This window comes from Aquarana catesbeiana, linkage group LG09, assembly GCF_042186555.1.
Source record: "Aquarana catesbeiana isolate 2022-GZ linkage group LG09, ASM4218655v1, whole genome shotgun sequence".
Lineage (NCBI taxonomy): Eukaryota > Metazoa > Chordata > Amphibia > Anura > Ranidae > Aquarana > Aquarana catesbeiana.
In genome coordinates, this window is record NC_133332.1 from 167,356,446 (window position 1) to 167,373,316 (window position 16,871).

The 16,871-nt window shown below is 40.1% G+C and overlaps 1 protein-coding gene across 5 annotated transcripts in view; it reads left to right on the plus strand.

Annotated features, from left to right (window-relative positions):
* GUCY2F (guanylate cyclase 2F, retinal) overlaps positions 1–16,871 on the plus strand; it is a 190,439-nt gene that overhangs the window by 16,624 nt on the left and 156,944 nt on the right. For 4 of the 5 annotated variants that reach the window (XM_073599375.1, XM_073599373.1, XM_073599377.1 and 1 more), the window contains exon 2: positions 6,836–7,679. In XM_073599375.1, coding sequence (XP_073455476.1) covers positions 6,938–7,679 — 742 coding nt within the window. In that variant the 5' untranslated portion in view covers positions 6,836–6,937. The remainder of the gene's footprint in view (positions 1–6,835; positions 7,680–16,871) is intronic. The other variant, XM_073599374.1, reaches the window with a different exon arrangement.

Here is a 16,871-nt window from a genome sequence, read left to right on the forward strand (position 1 = left end):
GCACTGGGGAGCTACAGTTCATGAGGAAACCATCAATGTCAACATGTACTGTGACATACTGAAGCAGTGCATGATCCCCTCACTTCAGAGACTGGGCCGCAGGGCAGTATTCCAACATGATAACGACCCCAAACACACCTCCAAGACGACCACTGCCTTGCTAAAGAAGCTGAGGGTAAAGGTGATGGACTGGACAAGCATGTCTCCAGACCTAAACCCTATTGAACATCTGTGGGGCATCCTCAAATGGAAGGTGGAGGAGTGCAAGGTCTCTAACATCCACCAGCTCCGTGATGTCATCATGGAGGAGTGGAAGAGGACTCCAGTGGCAACCTGTGAAGCTTTGGTGAACTCCATGCCCAAGAGCGTTAAAGCAGTGCTGGAAAATAATGGTGGCCACACAAAATATTGACACTTTGGGCCCAATTTGGACATTTTCACTTAGGGGTGTACTCACTTTTGTTCCCAGCGGTTTAGACATTAGAGGCTGTGTGTTGAGTTATTTTGAGGGGACAGCAAATTTACACTGTTATACAAGCTGTACACTCACTACTTTACATTGTAGCAAAGTGTCATATTTTTCAATGTTGTGACAAGATATAATAAAATATTTACAAAAATGTGAGGGGTGTACTCACTTTTGTGAGATACTGTATACTGAGATTAAATTACACACAGGTGAACCATATTTACTAATTAGGTGACTTCTCAAGGCAACTGGTTCCACTAGATTTTATTAGGGATACCAGAGTAAAGGGGGCTAAATACAAATGCACACCACACTTTTCAGATATTTATTTATAAAAAATTTTGAAAACCATTTATCATTTTCCTTCCACTTCACAATCATGTGCCACTTTGTGTTGGACTATCAATAAAATCCCCAAAAATACAATTATATTTTTGGTTGTAATATGACAAAATGTGTAAAATGTCATGCGGTATGAATACTTTTTAAAGGCACTGTAAATTATCCAACATGGGATATCACTTACTGTAGGTCTCATGCACACCTGGAAAAAATCAGTGTTAAAAATGCGCCTAAAACCAAGTTTTTGAAATGCCTTTAGGTCTGTTTAGATGTGTTCAAGCATGTCAAGCACTTCAGTGTTTATTGATTTCATTGGCCAGAATATAATGAATTCTGGCAATTGAAATAGATAAACACCCAAGTGTTAAACGTACCTAGCGTTTACGTGTGTTTAGCTGTTTCAAGTGTTTTTTTCTGCCCAAAGTTTCTCCCCTGAATGCAATTTTGATGTGTTCAGATGCCTCTAAATGCCCTTGCCTATAAACGCCTCTAAAAGCCTGTAAAATGGACATTTGACAGCTGTAGTATGCATGAGGCCTTAAACGCCAAACTTTCTGTAAAGCTAAAAAGATAACACTGGGTTTAGCATTACCCATTAGATTCTACATCCTACTTTAATAGCACTGCTTACCTCTGCAATGCGCTATTGGACTCTTTTCAGGGCCACCTCCTATGATGCCATACTAAATGTCAGTGTGACCTTATGCTGGGCTTAAAGTGGAACTTTACTCTCATAATCAACCTTAATCAAATTTTAACCCTAATGCTGCTAGTCTTAGTAAATAGATAGAAAGGTATATTACAGTGCCTTGCAAAAGTGTTCACCCCCCTGACTTTTTACCTATTTTGTTACATTACAGCCTTTAGTTCAATGTTTTTTTTTTAAATCTGAATTATATGTGATGGATCAGAACACAATAGTCTAAGTTGGTGAAGTAAAATTAGAAAAATATATACATAAAACAATTTTTCAGAAAAAAAACCCTGCTAATTGGCATGTGTGTATGTATTCGCCCCCTTTGTTATGAAGCACATAAAAAGCTCTGGTGCAACCAATTACCTTCAGAAGTCACATAATTAGTGAAATGATGTCCACCTGTGTGCAATCTAAATGTCACATGATCTGTCATTACATATACACACCTTTTTGAAAGGCCCCAGAGGCTGCAACACCTAAGCAAGAGGCACAACTAGCCAAACACTGCCATGAAGACCAAGGAACTCTCCAAACAAGTAAGGGACAATGTTGTTGAGAAGTACAAGTCAGGGTTAGGTTATAAAAAAATATCCAAATCTTTGATGATCCCTAGGAGTACCATCAAATCTATCATAACCAAATGGAAAGAACATGGCACAACAGCAAACCTGCCAAGAGACGGCTGCACACCAAAACTCACGGACCAGGCAAGGAGGGCATTATTCAGAGTGGCAGCACAGAGACCTAAGGTAACCCTTGAGGAGTTGCAGAGTTCCACAGCAGAGACTGGAGTATCTGTACATAGGACATCAATAAGCCTTACGCTCCATAGAGTTGGGCTTTATGGCAGAGTGGCCAGAAGAAAGCCATTATTTTCAGCAAAAAACTAAATGGCATGTTTTGAGTTTGTGAAAAGGCATGTGGGAGACTCCCAAAATATATGGAGGAAGGTGCTCTGGTCTGATGAGACTAAAATTGAACTTTTTGGCCATCAAAGAAAACGCTATGTCTGGCGCAAACCCAACATATCACTTCACCCAAAGAACACCAAACACAGTGAAACATGGTGGTGGCAGCATCATGCTGTGGGGATGTTTTTCAGCAGTCGGGACTGGGAAACTGGTCAGGGTTGAGGGAAAGATGGATGGTGCTAAATACAGGGATAATCTTGAGCAAAACCTATACCACTCTGTGTGTGATTTGAGGCTAGGACAGAGGTTCCCCTTCCAGCAGGACAATGACCCCAAACACACTGCTAAAGCAACACTTGAGTGGTTTAAGGGGAAACATGTAAATGTGTTGGAATGACCTAGTCAAAGCCCAGACCTCAATCCAATAGAAAATCTGTGGTCAGGAGCTAGAGCAGTTTTGCAAGGTGGAATGGGCAAAAATCCCAGTGGTAAGATGTGACAAGCTCATAGAGACTTATCCAAAGCGACTTGGAGCTGTGATAGCTGTAAAAGGTGGCTCTACAAAGGGGGTGAATAGTTATGCACATTGACTTTTTCTGTTATTTTGTCCTATTTGTTGTTTGCTGCACAATAAAATAAAATAAAAAAAATCTTCAAAGTTGTGGGCATGTTCTGTAAATTAAATGATGCAAATCCTCAAACAATTCATGTTAATTCATGTTAATACCAGGTTATGAGGCAACAAGACATGAAAAATGCCAAGGGGGGGGGGGGGTGAATACTTTTGCAAGGCACTGTATAGTTACTTGTTTAAAACTTTTTTAACATCTCTTCAGTTGGTTTCTGGCCTAGGTCTAAATTATGTCATACATCCCAAGAGTCTTCATGGGCATTTTTTATTTTATCTGGAGGAGGAGAGGAGGGGTTTTTTCAGCTAGGCACTTAGTCCTGATTGTATGCTTGACCTGAGGACAGATGTATTCCAGGAAGTAAATGCTATATGAATCATCTGTCCTTATTCATGACAGGCTAAAAACGCTAGGTGGGTGTTTTTTTTAAGTGGTACTGCAACATAATAAAGCAAGGAGACATGGATGGATGGGTGTGTTTGCTGTAAAAATGAATTAAATAGAATTTTCGGTTTGTGGTGCTCAGATGCAGTTAAGTTTTGCTTTAAGCATAAGCTGCGTGGGTGTGTTTGTGTGTTGCCTTTCAGAAAATCATTATTACCATAGGATTTAAGGAGCTCCAGAACTCTGCTTGTTATGATATAAGATATTACTGGTTTATTGTTCAAGATTAGAGCTATTATCATAATTGTTTGTCTGCTTGTACTTATTGTAAACAACAGACTCACTATGAAGCCATTCCACTAACGCATTTCATCCTAGCACAAATCAGCAATGATACACTGTCTTAAGTTCTCCCTGGCTTATCAAACTGGAAGGTTTGCTCTAACAATCATTCATTGTTACGACTCTATGGTGGGAGACTGAGATGTGGGAAAATGCTGCTTGTCACAGGGAGAACAACAACAAATTAAACCAGTTTTCTGAACTGTCTTCTTAATTGTTTACCCCTAGAGCAGTTTTGCAGCAAGCATCATTCAGATCAATAAGTACAAGATTGTCTCCCAATCTTCAAAAAATGCCCAAATTGGTGACTTTCATCTTAAATATATTAATATCTGTACTAGCTACAGAAAGCTGTTAATAAAGTACAATTATGAAACTATGCTATGCAAAAATTAAATCACATCCAACATTTTTTTAAATGAGTTTTTATTTAATTTTGTTATGACAAACAAACACTGAAGACAATAAGTTGAGAAGTGTTAAACATTAACAAATGTATACAAAGTCAGCAGTATGTATTCTATATAACATTGTGTAATAAATCCACTTCAAAAAGAATATCTTGAAATTATATTTTAGTATTCATTCATCTTACACAGCGTTAAACATTATAGCAGAATAAATACCTGTGCATACCTCTAGGCATATGTTGCCCATTTGGGTGTGTTTCCACTTCTTTTATGTCCCTATCCTTGTTCCCGGGAGTGAAAAAGAAAAAGAGACACCAGAGAGCAAGAAGAAGGTACTTTAAACCCTTCAAACTGGGTTGCATATTAACATCATAAAAAATAAAATGTAAAAAATGTAACCCAACAAAAACAAAAATCGAGTAAGTAAGGTGACCACTGCATGTCACATTTGCCTGAGTATATGACGATGGATACCTCTCTAATAGTTTGATAGTCAGCTAGATTAAACCTCATCTAGTATTTTAGATTACGGCAACGTAGAAGTATTGTTTACTTCTAAAATTCTATTTTGGAACACCCAACATTAGCTTCAAGTAAGCCTAACAATGTTGTCATTGAAATAGCATCATGTTTTCCCTTTAAAAATCAATTAGTGCAAAAGATTTAATGTGTTTATGCTAAAAAAAAATATTGATTCTACGCCATGATGATTGGATGTTCTCAAAACAATCCGATTAAGTAGATGGAATATTGTGATTTCTGTGTTGTGTATTTTGCATCGTAAACCTATAATGCTTTAGAGGTTCAGTGACCCAGAGGCCCAAGATTTCATGTTTGTGTACTTCCCAAATTTACATTTTAATGGAATAATTCTGACTTCAATGATTATAACTCAACTGGAGCCCATGGAGCCATTGATGGAAAATGACAGAAATAGGTGAGACATGAAACAAGAGCCCAAAGGCCTAAGAGAATTACAGCTAGCTACATACATTGAGGCATAATGGGTAATATTTAATCTGTTGGGTTATATTAGCAAGGTAGTAACAACACACTGGAACTTTATGAATTGCATAATATGGAGCTATATAAACTACAACTCAAACAATCTTGTTTGTGAATCTTTCAAGACAACAAATGAATGCGGTTTTGCTGGTACGTGACGTGCATTTGTTTCACAGCAGACTATGGAAATAGGTTAATGTAGTTTTTTTTTTTCCCAAAGTCGTGAATTATGTTTTCTATATTATTGCAGCTCTCTTCTGTTTATGGTCTTTTCTTGTACTGCAGTGTATCTGCATGTAGGAGTGCAATCTACTACAATTTTTGTAAGTGTCACTACACGACAGTAACATTATTACTTTTTAATTTCCAGAATTTATCTAAAGCTGACATGTCACAGAGATCTTTTGAAAGTAGTATAGCAAAACTGTTCCCATTTTTTGAATGAAAAAAAAAAATATGTGTATTAAAAAATTAGTGTACTTTTTACTGTATGGATAAAAATATTTAAATGACAAAAACTGTGTATTTCTAAAAAACAAAATGCACGTATTTTTTGATTGAGATGTGATTTCTATCGGGAGGCAATAATTCAGTGGATTGGTTACGTGACTGTGAGGTGGGAAGGGATGTGTGTCTAGAGGAGGTACCTAGGATATGCTCAATAATCTGGAAAATAGTGGATGCAAGCTAAAGGCATTAGGTTCAGTTTGCAAAGCTAACACAGCTGAATAAATATAATTCATTTAATAAAAATAACAGTTGCTTTCAGTTGAGACCAATGATAACTGAAAATTACAGTCATGTGGCTAAATTAGAGAGCCTTATCTTTCTGTTGAAGAGTTGTCCATAAAGACATGAATGAGCGACTTTGTGGTGGAGGAACTTGAATGGCTTGCATAGAGTCCTGACCTCAGTCCGATAGAACACCTTTGAGATGAACTAGAGCCGAGACCTTCCCATCCAACATCAGTTCCTGACCTTACAAATGCGCTTCTGGAAGAATGTTCAAACATTCCCATAGTCACACTCCTTTTTTTTTTTCTTTCTTTTATAAGTAATCAGATAACCAGCCAGAAAACTGACTACACTGCCATGAATGAGCTTTCATGCTTAGTTTTAAATAAGAAAGCAGGGGGATTGGTGAGATGACTAAGTATTTTTTACAAAGAAAGCAATGCAAAGAGAACAGGAGTACACAAGTAGATAGTATAATGGACACACATCATGAATATGAAATTCTAGGGTAATACACTTTAAAGATTAATTTTGCCTGAACTAATGGAAGGTACATTACCTTGGCTGACTCAGCCACATAATATGATACTGAAGAACAAAATGGGCCATTTAGGATTAACCCAATGGAGTGATATTGGATACTTTCAAAATCAGGTCATAGTTAGCCAGACACCAGCTTTTCTATAGTTAAATATGTACCCTTTCTAGCTCTAAATTCAGTTGCCTCTTACCTAAATATTTTTCTAAAGAAAAAAACATTTCCAGTCTTCAGTCTGCTTGCGTATATAAATGATTACCACGTATTTAGAACTTGCATTGATCAAGAATGTTTGACATATTAGAGTTTATATGTACTACAAAAGTAACTGCCTTATATATCCTGTAAAATGATCTTTGTTTGTTTCTGTTAGCAGGCCTACACTGGATATGCAATCGTAACCATCACCTGCCCTTTATAAAATAAAGCTGGATGTATCTCTTTTTTGCCTAGTACATTTACATGCAGGAGTGCAATGCTACAAGAGCCCTGGTCTTTTCATAGATTTGTAATAAGATGTAACATTTACCCAAGATGGACTGAAAGTGAATACCTCACATTTTCATCTTTACCATCCAAGTTTCTTTTCTGCTGGTCAATCCTGGCTATTGTCTCCTTTCCACAGTTTGTGAACTCTCTTCCATACAAAGTTGGTGTTGTCGGACCTTGGTCCTGTGATCCTTTGTTTTCTAAAGCTCTTCCACATATCGCTGCCAAGTTAGCTGTTGAACGCATCAATAAAGATGCAACCTTAGACTTAGGTCTTAACTTTAATTATGTGATAATTGATGAAGACTGCCAAACCTCAAAGGCTCTTTCAACATTTCTTACATACTCTGGGGTTGCTTCAGGCTTTATTGGCCCTTCAAACCCTGGATATTGTGATGCTGCTACTCTTTTAGGAAAGAACTGGAACAAAGCTGTGTTTTCTTGGGCCTGCATCAACTATGAGTTGGAGAATGTGAAAAGTTACCCAACTTTTGCCAGAACGCTACCCTCACCCACCAGGGTTCTTTTTAATGTGATGAAGTATTTTCAGTGGGCGCATGTTGGAGTCATTTCATCCAATGAAGACATTTGGAAGGATACTGGCAGGAAAGTGGCAAATGCACTCCGCAATAATGGTTTGCCAGTTGGAATAGTTATATCTATGGGAGAGGACAATCATAGCATTCGGCAAGCTCTGGATAAAGTGCGCAAGGTTGACAATCTACGCTGTAAGTTGGACACATTGTTTAACCTGTCTATTCTTAATGCTATGTAGCTGTTTGTGTGCATGAGGGCTAACTATGCCATCACAAAGATACTAAATAACATATAGTTCTGTTATAAAGTATTGCTTTTTAATCAGTATCCTCAGATTTCACATTTAAAACTGAACTAAAGTCAAAGAGCTAAGTTTAAATTAATATATATCAATGGTTTTACCTACAAAAGAATTTGTAATTGTATTCTGCCATCCTTGTGGTCCAGACACTCCTGCTGGACAGCACAACTTGGTTGGTGACCTAATTTTCCTCTGTTGCAGTTAAGCCAAAGTTACTTGGTTACCAATGTAACAAGAGCTTAAACACATGAGTTCATCATTTAGCTCTATCTTTCTGTAAGCATGCTCAAACTGTTGATTAACAGCAGTTTGAAAAGCATTAGAGCTCTAATTGGCTAAGAGTGCTGACCCTCCTTCACCCAGTGTGAGAACTGCGGTGTTTGGTTTGGGATTACGGGAGACTAATATTCAGACAGGTATTTTTGCTAGTTCTAGTTTAATTAATTCGTATCTGGATATTTCTTTATCTGTGCTTGCAGTTCAGACTTAAATCCTACCAATAGCATTCTGTTGATAGTAGCGGTGTAGTATTATATGAGGGTGGTGGGTGATGGGTATACTAACACTTTATTTCTGCCATATAATAAATGTTATATGACCATTCAGGAGGAACAATGGTAATAAAAATGTATTTAGAAAAATAGAAATAAACAAATTGTTTAGGATCTTTTTGTTGCTCTGCATATGTGCATTCCATACAGTCTGTCTTCATCTTTTACACACATGGCATCTACAATACAATTTGTTTTGCCTGTGCGCATTTGCCCTGTTTTCTGCAATGTGTTAGCATTCATTTATTCTATACAGTTGTGCTCATAAGTTTACATACCCTGGCAGAATTTATGATTTCTTGGCCATTTTTCAGAGAATATGAATGATAACACAAAAAACTTTTATTTCACTCATGGTTAGTGTTTGGCTGAAGCCATTTATTATAAATCAATTGTGTTTACTCTTTTTAAATCATGATCACAACAGAAACTACCCAAAGAACCATGATCAAAAGTTTACACACCCCAGTTCTTAATACCATGTATTGCCCCCTTTAACAGCAATGACAGCTTGAAGTCTTTTGTGGTATTTGTGGATGAGACTCTTTATCTTCTCAGATGGTAAAGCTGCCCATTCCTCTTGGCAAAAAGCCTCCAGTTCCTGTAAATTCTTAGGCTGTCTTGCATGAACTGAGATCTCCCCAGGGTGGCTCAATGATATTGAGGTCAGGAGACTGAGATGGCCACTCCAGAACCTACACATTATTCTGCTGTAGCCAATGACAGGTCGACTTGGCCTTGTGTTTTGGATCATTGTCATGTTGGGATGTCCAAGTACGTCCCATGTGCAGCTTCCTGGCTGATGAATGCAAATTTTCCTCCAGTATTTTTTGATAACATACAGCATTCATCTTGCCATTCATTTTTACCAAATTTCCTGTGCCTTTGTAGCTCACACATCCCCAAAACATCAGTGATCCACCTCCGTGTTTCATATTAGGAATGATGTACCTTTCATCATAGGCCTTGTTGACTCCTCTCCAAATTAAGCATTTATGGTTGTGGCCAAAAAGCTCAATTTTGGTCTCATCACTCCAAATGACTTTGTTCCAGAAGGTTTGAGGCTTGTCTCTGTGCTGTTTGGCATTTTATAAGCGGGATACTTTGTGGCATTTGCGTAGTAATGGCTTTCTTCTGGCGACTCGACCATGCAGCCCATCTTTCTTCAAGTGCCTCCTTAATGTGCATCTTGAAACAGCCAAACCACATGTTTTCAGAGAGTCCTGTATTTTACCTGAAGTTATTTGTGTGTTTTTCTTTGCATCCCAAACAATTTTCCTGGCAGTTGTGGCTGAAATTTTAGTTGGTCTACCTGACCGTGGTTTGGTTTCAACAGAACCCCTTATTTTCCACTTCTTGATTAGAGTTTGAACACTGCTGATTGGCATTCTCAATTCCTTGGATATCTTTTTATATCCCTTTCCTGTTTTATACAGTTCAACTACCTTTTCCCGTAGATCCTTTGACAATTATTTTGCTTTCCCCATGACTCAGAATCTAGAAACGTCAGTGTAGCACTGGATGAGAGATGCAAGGATCTGTCAGGAGTCCAGAAACCCATTGACCTTTTATACACACACACTAATTACAAGCAAGCAGATAACAGGTGAGGATGGTTACCTTTATTAGCCATCCAAACCCCTTTATGTCAACTTGTGTGCATGTTATCAGGCCAAAATCACCAGGTATGTAAACTTTTGATCAGGGTCATTTGGGTAGTTTTTGTTGTGATTATGATTTAGAAAGAGTAAACACAGTTGATTGATTATAAATGGCTTCAGCCAAACACTAGCCATGAGTGAAAGAAAAGTTTTTGTGTTATCATTCATATTCTCTGAAAAATGGCCAAGAAATCATAAATGTTGCCAGGGTATGTAAACTTATGAGCACAACTGTATAAGTCAATACTAGCATCACATTTCATGGCTAAAATCCTACAAAATGGTATGCATCCTTTTTAGGATATGATTACTACAGATTGGTGCCCAAATGATTGGTAATAGACAGGTTGGAGGCATTGGGGAGACATGTATCCTTATCAGCTGACCCTTGTGTGGCTTTCTGTGCAGATTCCTGATAGACCCTCTTGTTTAATCGCTTCTCTTTGGAGCAATACTAACTACACAGGCAGTTTGTCTACCCCAGAGGTGAAATACCTAATAGCATAGCATTGATGGACATGCTCTGATAGGTGTGGAAACCTGTTTTGTTAAAAAAAAAAAAAAGTAAGAAGAAATAATAAAATAATAAAGAAAAGCAGGATCAAAGCCACGGTAATCTGAGTCCAGACAATTATTTTCATCCCCCTTTTCCCTTTGCATGCTGTACACGTACATCTGCTGGTCAAAACAACTTGTTTAAATGGAAATAGGGCTGTTATCTAAATAAACAGCATAGAACACTGGCAATAACATTATCCAGCGTAAATAAGGATTAATTATTAAAATGTCCCTGCAACAAAATCCCATTTGGCTGTATTATGTTTGCAGCATAGAGCATGCTCGTGTAATACTTGCCAACTATGCTGAGTTCACTGGCACAATTCTGGGTTCCTACACTTAAGGGGCCCATACCCCCAAGCTGCTTGCAAAGTTTTGTTAGATTTTACATTTTTACCTCTCAGTATATTGTACCCTTTTGGTGTCATGATAAAGGGATCTATTTTTAAAGTGGAGAATGCGACTTACAAACATTTTCTGGTTGAGAATCATCCAGGTCCATGTGTTTTAATAATTGATTCTCCACCAGCAAATGTTTGTGAAAGTCACATTCTCAACTTTATAAAAAAGACCCCATTGTGTCACATGACATATAGATGCTTGCTTTTTTGATAAAAACATTAAAAGATAAGTAAGGGCTTGTTTATACTTGTGATAGCGGTGGTGGTAAAAATAGGTGGTCGAACAGTGTTTTTACTGTTCTCCTTAAGCTGCAAGGTACAGGGTTGTACGTTCCAGTGAAAAAGGCTTGTGGTTGTGGCACAGTATTCCCATTTTAAAAAAAGCCCATTTGGCTGTCAAAAAACCCAAGTTTTGGAGGTGGCAGTATCGCTTCCTCAAAGCTTGTCATCTACACCTGTACCTCTCTCTGAAAAGCAGTTACTGCTGATCACATCTCAGAGACCAACGCAGGGGTTAACTAAGTCCAAAGCTTTGTATTAAAAATATTATTTAGCTGTCAGATCGTAGCATTTATAGTCACACAAGGAAGACCGTCACTTTGATTCAATCAATACTGAATGAGTCAAAACATATGTTGATTGTCCAAAAATATGTTTGAAAGTGTAAGGCTACTTTCTCACTGGGGCGGGGGGGGGGGGGGGGGTTGGGGGGCGTTAACAGTAAAGCCCTGCTAGTTTTAGCATTGCTTTACCGCTGCTATAGCGGCGCTTTTCGGCCACTAGCGGGGCGCTTTTAATTCCCGCTAGCGGCCGAAGAAAGGGTTAATAGCGCCCATTTTGCGGCACTCCTGAAGCGCTTTGCAGGCGCTTTGGCAGCACTGCCCATTTATTATAATGGGCAGGAGCGGTGGAGGAGCAGTGTATACGCCGCTCCTCCACCGCCCCAAAAATGCTGCTTGCAGAACTTTTTTTCCTGTCCTGCAAGCGCACTGCCCCAGAAGAGTTTACAGGTGCTTTTCAGGTGCTATTTTTAGCACAAAAATTCCTGTAAAATGCCTCAGTGTGAAAGGGGTGTAAAAGTTTATGGAACCACCCTGTTCTCTTTTCATAATTCAGTCACCATTGTGCTAGATAGTCTGGCATGTGTGTTAATCATCATACATAGTTGCCAACAGTCATGGATTTCCTGGGACAATCCCAAAAATCTGACTGATGTCTGGGAAGAGCTCGTCCCAGGAAGAATCCCGAATATTTTGCTGTGTCATGGACAGTCAGTCAGGGAGATCCCTCCCCCTCCCTTTCCACCTCCAGGAAGTCAGGTGCTGCCTGGCTGTTTGCAGATTGGTCAGTCCTGAGTGAGCGGGCGTGGCCAGCAGAGGGTGATGAGTCTGGCTGTGTGCTGTGGTAAGGGGCGGAACCATCCTCTCCTGTCACTGTTGCTGTCTGGAGATGAATTAGTGCTGCACTCACCGGAAGAAGTAGAGCCTAAACCTAGGAACTTTAAAGTCAGTGTCCCTAGCCAAACCACCTCAGTGTCCCCAACCCAACCACCTCTACAGTTCTAACGCCAGCGGGGGGGGGAGAGAGAGCTAGGAGGGAGAGGGGGAGATACATCTGTCCCCTGGAGCTGTGAAACAGGAGGGCACCATTGATGTAAGATCTGTGAAAGCAGTAGGAGCTGCACAGTGCTCACAATCTCATCATCACCATCCTGCATATCCATAGTTCACTTGTGTTTTTATTTATTTATTTATCATTTGCTGATTGTTGCATTGGCCTTCCTCCCTTGACCAGAAGTCTGCCTTCCATCATACTGATTTATTGGGGAGGGAGAATAGATAGGAGGCACTCATCTCCACCTTCGGAGACTTTTTCCCCTCTTAGTGTAATGTCAGCTCTCATGGTTGAGAGGATTGCCAGATGTTACATGGGGTAGTAATAATAATCTAGGATTGTGTGATGGGAGTGCTGGCACAGGCTGAAGTGTGGAAGGAAGTTTGGAGGACTGTGAAGTGTTCAAGAGTGTCCAGGCTTTCGGTGTTGTGGCATGGAGCTTTTCTGCAAGTGTGTGTCTCTCTCTCTCCCTCCATCCCTCTTTCCCTATATATTACCAGATTCTCTACTATGTAAGACATCTCAGACTCTATTTAACCACACGCCTTTAAGCCACGCCCAATATTTAGCAAAATTGAAACCACGCCCATTTTTCGCATGCCACATTTTTCCTCTCCGGTTAGGCTAAGCCTACAAATGAATGTCCCGCCCCTAATTAAAATAATACTAGACTAAAGATTTACATTTATGTTAGATAGCTGGGGTAGATATTTTAAGAGAATTCACACCTCTTGCAAGCCAGCTGTCCTCTCTGTTCAAAATGTGAAATTCACTGTCCTCAAAAGGATGTCCCATTTACCTAGGGGATCGGAAGACTGTTGGGCTATCACTTTGTTGTGAGATTATTTTGTCTTTCTAATGTCCAGCCATTGACCAGGCTACTTTGCTTGGGTTTCACTATTGGCTCTTTTGTATGTGCAAGCTTCTGTTTTAGAGTGGGCTTAAAAAACCCAAGGATGTAATGTTGGTTAAAGTGCTACTGAGTTTTTCTGACAATCCAGCTACATAAAGAATGATTATATTACTCCTTTTTTTCTGCATTTCTCCACTTTGCTATGTGGAGGAGGTTGAGAGGAGAGTGTAGAACTCATTCAGGGGATCAACACAGAGTCTGGTATATGGGTGATACCTGGGTCAAGATAAAAACATCTGAAGTACCAGCTTTCAGTGAACGTATAAACTTCAAGGCTCTCCTCTCCACCGCCTCCTCATTCAACAGAATGGAGAAGCAGAACACACAAATATAATTATCTTATATGTGGCTGGAGTGTCAGAAAAGCTAAGAAGGAATTTTATAAACATCATATTCTTTTTGTTTTTTAAGTCCAGGTAGCATGTAAAATCGTCAAATAAATCAGTAAATGCAAACTCCCCAAAAAATCTGTGCACAAAAACAGAAAATCACTCAAATTATCTTAAAAATAACCTGTCTAAAAGAAATATGGGAGCTGCTGTTTTTAAAGCAGACCTTCATTCACATTTTAGACATTAGTAATTAATGCCCCCCGCCCATTCCTTTTACACATTTGGAATTTTTTGAGGAGTAGCAAGTACCTTTCTCAGCAGGTACTTGTTTCCACTTTCTCATTCCATGTCCATGCAAGAATTACATAGCCTTGGTTCTGCCATACCCTCCCCCCCACCCGCAGCTTCTTGATTTACACGTTACACATCCCAGGAGGTTTCATTACAGTCTCCCGAAGTCAGTGCTTCTCACACAAGTACAGTGGGGAGCCAGGAGTAATCAGGAAGTCACAGCTAGTTCCTGAATCCAAGATGGCGATGAAGACTTTCGGCTGTAGGAACACAGTGCTGGACTTCTTGGGCTGTAAATACAGTATCTCACAAAAGTGAGTACACCCCTCACATTTTTGTAAATATTTTATTATATCTTTTCGTGACAACACTGAAAAATATGACACTTTGCTACAATGTAAAGTAGTGAGTGTACAGCTTGTATAACAGTGTAAATTTGCTGTCCCCTCAAAATAACTCAACACACAGCCTCTAATGTCTAAACCGCTGGCAACAAAAGTGAGTACACCCCTAAGTGAAAATGTCCAAATTGGGCCCAAAGTGTTAATATTTTGTGTGGCCACCATTATTTTCCAGCACTGCTTTAACCCTCTTGGGCATGGAGTTCACCAGAGCTTCACAGGTTGCCACTGGAGTCCTCTTCCACTCCTCCATGAGGGCATCACGGAGCTGGTGGATGTTAAAGACCTTGCACTCCTCCACTTTCCATTTGAGGATGCCCCACAGATGTTCAATAGGGTTTAGGTCTGGAGACATGCTTGGCCAGTCCATCACCTTTACCCTCAGCTTCTTTAGCAAGGCAGTGGTCTTCATGGACGTGTGTTTGGGGTCGTTATCATGTTGGAATATTGCCCTCCGGCCCAGTCTCTGAAGTGAGAGGATCATGCACTGCTTCAGTATGTCACAGTACATGTTGACATTGATGGTTTCCTCAATGAACTGTAGCTCCCTAATGCCGCCAGCACTCATGCAGCCCCAGACCATGACACTCCCACCACCATGCTTGACTGTAGGCAAGACACACTTGTCTTTGTACTCCTCACCTGGTTACCGCCACACATGCTTGACACCATCTGAACCAAATAAGTGTATCTTGGTCTCATCAGACCACAGGACATGGTTCCAGTAATCCATGTCCTTAGTCTGCTTGTCTTCAGCAAACTGTTTGCTGGCCTTTTGTGCATCATCTTTAGAAGAGGCTTCCTTCTGGGACGACAGCCATGCAGACCAATTTGATGCAGTGTACGGCGTATGTGAGATACTGTATGTGTTTTTAAAAGTCAGCAGTTATGGGTACCTGTTTTGACAACCAGATGAAGTTTCTTTTTATCTTGCTTTAAAGGTAAATGCTTCAAGACTGTTATCCTCATACTTCCTTTACGAATGTGGGAATTACTGACCTGGAACAAGGATTTGCATATTACTGTTGGATACTTGATATGATATTAAAGTGTTACCAAACCCAGGACTCTGCATTCACTATATATGGTCTCCCACAGTACACAGAACATGGAATAGCAATAATTCTAGTAAATATAACCTGCTCAATACCCTTTCTCGACAGCAGTATATAGCAGTCTTCTGACTTCTATCAGTGTCTGGTTAAAGCTTGTAGGAGGAGTTTTCATTCTCCCCTGATTGTCCTATGAATCTGCAGGAGCCCTGACCCTCTGTCTGGACAGTGCTGATTGGCCCTGTGCTGATCACATGCACTCTCCCAAGAAAAACAAAAAACTCTCTAGCAAAACACCAAACTGAGCATCTGCAGAGCCTACAAGGCTCTGTTCTGTCAGTAGATGGATTGGGACTGTGGAAGAAGGGGAGGATCAGAGAAGACAGGATCAAACAGCCTTTTTACACATTGCAGGGGATTAACCCCTTAGGCTCCACAGTGAGTAAGAATAAGAAGCATGCGTTACTGCATATACTGTATAGATTGATTTTACTGTAGTGGGCTTAGTAACACTTTAATACTTGTTCTTGGTCATTTACTACACAGCAAAGGAAGGACAAGTATAACAGCCCTGGAGCATAGACAATTTAAGCAAGTTGGCAGCAACAGTGCCTGTATTTCTATACAGACAGTTCTATATAAGGCACTCTACTATTGATGCTGGAAAATCCTCACCTGGAAAGACCTACAATTAAAATAGATGACATTTTGGTATTTCCAGAAAAAAAGTTTACTGATAACAAGAAGATCCTCTATATTTTAACCACGTAAAGCGGAGGTCTGCTGAAAAAAAAATATTAAAAGCCAGCAGCTACAAATACTGCAGCTGCTGACTTTTAATATATGGACACTTACCTGTCCAGGGAGCCCGCAATGTCGGCAGCTGAAGCCGATTCGTCCGTCTTCTCTCGGCTGCTGCCATCCTCGGTAGGGGAATAAGGAAGTGAAGCCATGCGGCTTCATTTCCTGGTTCCCTACTGCGCATGCGTGAGTCGCGCTGCGCGTCCTCCCTGGTCCCTGCTGTGTTGTGTGTCTCACAGAATACAGCGGTAGAGGACAGGGTAGGCGCCGGAAATGGTGTAGGTCACCGCAAGTGCCGCGGTGATCTATGCCAGGAAGTGGGAGCAAATACCTGTATAAGACAGGTATCTGTTCCCTCCTCCCCCCTGAAAGGTGCCAAATGTGACACCGGAGGGGGGAGGAATCCAAAAAGTGGAAGTTCCATTTTTGGGTGGAACTCCACTTTAAGGACCAGAAGGATTTGCCACCTTAATGACCAGGCCATTTTTTGCAATACGGCACTGCGTC